The sequence below is a fragment of the Echinops telfairi genome, unplaced genomic scaffold (assembly GCF_000313985.2).
Source record: "Echinops telfairi isolate 266 unplaced genomic scaffold, ASM31398v2 ScPeMD7_4225;HRSCAF=4972, whole genome shotgun sequence".
Lineage (NCBI taxonomy): Eukaryota > Metazoa > Chordata > Mammalia > Afrosoricida > Tenrecidae > Echinops > Echinops telfairi.
In genome coordinates this window covers 16,563,660-16,567,995 of record NW_022108124.1, presented here as the reverse complement: position 1 = coordinate 16,567,995, position 4,336 = coordinate 16,563,660, and the positions used below count along the sequence as shown (strand labels likewise).

Sequence of the window (4,336 nt, the reverse complement as noted above, 5' to 3'; positions counted from 1 at the left end):
TGGGTCATTGCTCATTAAAACAGGCCCTGGTGAGGCTGGGAATGGAGCTGACACCTACCCCTCACCCCCCTTCCCCGCCCAACACGGCAGCTGGAGGTGCCTGGGGCTATAGATCTCCTGCACCCCCTCCCTCCCACCCTGGTCTCTTTGGTCCCTGCCTGAGACCTGCCATTTTCCATGCCGATTCCGACAGCCTGGGGGCGGAGAGGGACAACTTCAGATGTCCTCAAAGACAGGGATTCAACATGTATGAAAACCAGGCCACTTCTCCCAGGCCTGCCCCAAGGCCTATCTCAGAGTCCACCCCTTTCAGCCTCATTTAGGAAGCCTGACATGTCCACCCCTCACCCACTACCCCCCTATCCCCCGGGCATGGTTCACCAGGACCTGGGACTCAGAGCACCCAAAGGTCACCTCTCCCGGCAGAGCTGTGTCCTTTCCTGACTGCAGACAGAGAGGCCGTCCTCCCTGGACACAGCAAGGCAGCAGGCACCCACATGGGAGTGGGGGCTCATTTTGTCTTGCTTAGAAGTCTCCCACACTCTGCCTAAGTTAAATTTTGCCCTCGGGGTCTGGGACCTCTGGATTAGTCAGGGGCTGTTTCGATCTGAACAAAAGCCACGGCCTAGCCCGTGCCTCCCCAGAGGCGGCCAGCCCCTCCTGGGGCCACAGCCAGTCTAATGCACGATCAGGGCTGTGGACTGAGGCTAAGGCCCTGGGCTTCCTTATCCCCCTGCTGACCCGAGCCCGGCCACCTCCCTCTTGTCTCTGACTCTGCCACACAGCCTGCCCTGCGTCCCTTACCCTCCTGGGCAAAGGCCTGCAACCCTAGGGTCTAAGTCTGAGGGAGGAGTGATTAGGAGTCAGGCTGTTGACTGCAAGGTTCGAGACCACCAGTGGCCCCTGAGCCACACAGAGGCTCTCTATCCCCGCAGAGTTACAGTCTCAGAAACCCACTGGGGTTTTGACTTGATGGCAGTGAATTTGAGTTTGGGCCACCTCGATGAAGTCCTCAAAGCACCACCAGATGGCGAGCGAGATAAACTGACCCGAACTGCCCTGCCGGGCAGAACAAGGTCCAGGGTCCTAAGCTAAGGCCTGGCACAGGGAGGGGACGGGGGAGTCCCAGGTCTCCTCCCAGCAGCTTGCTTAGAACATTTGCCCACAGCCTTTGCGGTCAGGTCTGGGCTTTGGCTTCACTGGGCTTTCACTTCCTGCTGCCTCCCTGCTAGGTCAGAGGGCCTAGCAGGTCATCCCTCTGGGGCCTGTGTCTTGGGTCTCTCTGCTTTTCATTCCCGCTACACCTTCCAGGCTGGAAGGAAACTGCTCTGCACCCTAGGGCTCTCTGCCTTACACTGGAGTGTGCTTGGCACAGGCATGCTGGTGGTTGGGTACGTGGTGGGTGGGCCAGCCAGGGGCAGCTTAGTCAGGGTGGGGGTGGGGGCGAGGGCAAGGATAGCTCAGGCAGCCTGTGAGGCCCCTGATCCAAATGACAGGAGGCTGTTTTTCCTTTCTGCAGACCCTGTTTCTAGCAGCTGTTGGTTCCTCTGGTTTCTGCTTCTCCCCCAGACTGCGCCTCCCACCCCCCAGCCCAGCTTTGGAGGACCCCCTCCAATTCTTAGACCTGGTACTCTCCACATGCCTTGGGTGCCCAGATGATTGGGGGTTCGCCTTTAAGCTGCTTTCCTTCCTGAGCTCAAAGGGCATAGGGCAGGCCTTTTCTTGTCAGCCATCCAAGCCTTAGCGGGGAGGGTTGTAGAGAACTCCCCACTCAACACCCTCCTCTTTTCGTTAAACTGGAGAAACCGAGGTCCAGAGGTCATGACGTGCGCATGATCTCAGAGAAACAACCCAGGGGAGCCCTGGCGGCATCGTGGTTACCCATTGGGCTGTGAGCCTCAAGATGGGCAGTTTGAAACCACCAGCTGCCCTGCCGGAGAAAGAGGAGGCCTTCTATTCCCGTAAAGAGTCCCAGTCTTGGAAAAATCACAGGGGCACTGCTACCCTGTCCTGTGGGGCCCCTAGAGTCTGCATCGACTTCAGACTTCACGGCAGGGACTTTGGTGTTTGTCCTGGTAAACAGCCCAGGGCTCTGTCTTCTGGACCTTGGCGGGGTCTGTGGGAGGAGGGGTCAGGGAGGGTGAGTGATGTGCCCCTGGGTGAGAGACTCGTGGACTCATGGACTCATTATTGCCCAGGCTCCTCTTATCCCTCAGGCCTCGGGGTAGCAGGGGTGTGAGACCCTCAGGGAGAAATAGGGCTCCTGTGGCCTTGGGTCCCCAGCCCTGCTCTGCACCAGCAACCCTTCCTGGCACGGGGGTTCTCTCACTGGAATTCAGCAGACACTGCTGACCTGGGGGTGGCGGAGCAGAAAAGGACCACCTTTTCTCCCACCAACCGCAGACACGTCCATGGTGGGGCGCCTCCGGGAGGGAGCATGGCTCTCCTGGCCATGCTGGGCCATGGATCAATGAGGGTTGGCTGGGGCCGGTCTTACCTGGCTCTCAGCCCCTCTTATCCCGAGTGACCACTCAGAGCATGAGCCTCTCCAAGGGGCTTGGCTGGGCTGGAACAGGGCTTTGGAAGAGGTTTTTTTTTTTTTGTAGATCTGAGCTTTGGGGGGTTGGGGGAGAGAAAGACAGGCTGTTGATGCCCATCAAGAGTGACAGTCTCCGACACTCACAGGGGCAATTCTACCCTGTCCTCTAGGGTCGCTAGGAGTGGGCATTGACTCAACGGCAGTGGGTTTGCTTTGGGGAGCTGAGCGCTTACCACCTCCCATTCTCTTTTTATCAGCTTGGCATCTCTCCCTGGTTCCAGCCGGGCGGCTGCCTTGCAAGTTTGTAGGGCGTTCGTCCAGGTTGATGGTGATCACATGCATTGCCAGGCGGTAGCTGTTTCTCAGCCTTCCTCTTAGCCAGACTGCCTCTGCTTCCTCCTTCATCTCCCTGGCACCTGCACCCTCCTCTACCTACCTGCGTGGTCCCCATGACACGTCCATCTTGCACCCCATCGTGGGCACCTTCTCTGCAAGAACGATTGGGGCCTTTGGACTGAGCATCCTTGACCGTTTCGGGGACCCCCAGCAGCTGCCAGCTGCGTTGTTGGATCAAAGACTGGAACTACCTCCTCTCGGCCACATGTGGGACCATGAGGCTTGGGGGAGGGGTGGGGGTGTTGGCTTATTTTGGGGCCCCCGCTGGCATGCCTTGGCAGCCATCTCCTCATAATCAAGGTTCTCCGAGTGCTTGGTTCCCACCACAGCCAGTCTGGGACCCCCAGCCCTGTTTCAGAGGGGACTACAGAGGTGGCTGTGCACCTGCCCATAGAGAACTCTGGTTCCACCTCACACTTGCTACTGCCTGAGCCAGTGACTCATTTACTCACTCACTCATCTACCTATCTATCACCTCTTATACCTAAACTGCTTGAGAGCCAGCAGCGACTGATTGACTGACTGACTGACTGACTCACTCCTCACTCACCTGTTGATCAGCTCATACCTGCAACTGCCTGAGGCAGCGACTGACGGCCTCACCTGACTACCCAGCAGCTCAGAGCTGAGTGTGTGTTATGGGTGGGGTGGGGTGGGGTGGAGTGCAGCTTCAGAGGGATGTATCCGATGGCAGTGCTTATCTCAAAGCAAGGCTGGGGCAGCACTGGTGGAATTTCAAGCACTTCGGAAGCAAGGTGGAGGCAGGGGCGGCAGTGGCTGTTGGTTTTTCTGGGCAAGGCCTTTCTCCACCCTCTCAGCTCACCCCAGCATGGTCCCATGATGGGATGCTGCCTTCCACCCTTTGGTCAGGAGAGACACCCGGGACCAGGATAAGGTACACGGATCCCCTGCCTTGGCGCAGGATCCAACGTTGCACCTTCCCACCAGCTGGGCGCACCAACAAAGTGGGACACCAGGACTGCCTCTGAGCTCAGAGCTGAGTCCGGCAGCTCCTGGGCAGACCTCAGTCCCCATTGCCACCTAGAGGAGTGGCTGGAAGAGGGGGAGGGCCACCCTGCACCGGCCAACGGGGTCAGAGCAGAGAGACCTCGGCCTGGAAGCTGGAGGAGCGGCGTGCACCTGGGCTGACGCGAGTCAGCATGGAGACCTGGGTGCTGCAGGTGGCACCGTTGCTACCTCCCGAAGGGTGCTGGAATTTGGAGTTGCGGCCTCCAAAGCCCTGGAGGTGCCAGCGCCGCCACTTCCGTCGAAGTTCAGCCTGCACCTGGGAGAAGGGCGGGAGGTCAGGCCCCGCCCTGGAGCTCCCTCTGCTGCTGATTAGGCAACTCTTGACTTGGGACACTGAGCGAGCCAATCATATCCTTCTCTGCGGGTGTCTGT

At 58.9% G+C, this 4,336-nt stretch overlaps 1 protein-coding gene across 1 annotated transcript in view; it reads right to left on the bottom strand.

Annotated features, from left to right (window-relative positions):
* Positions 1-2,706: 2,706 nt before the first annotated feature.
* The window catches only part of VIPR1 (vasoactive intestinal peptide receptor 1), a 37,070-nt gene continuing 35,440 nt past the window's right edge, over positions 2,707-4,336 (bottom strand). The window contains exon 15 of the mRNA XM_030886933.2: positions 2,707-4,220. Coding sequence (XP_030742793.2) covers positions 4,029-4,220 — 192 coding nt within the window. The 3' untranslated portion in view covers positions 2,707-4,028. The remainder of the gene's footprint in view (positions 4,221-4,336) is intronic.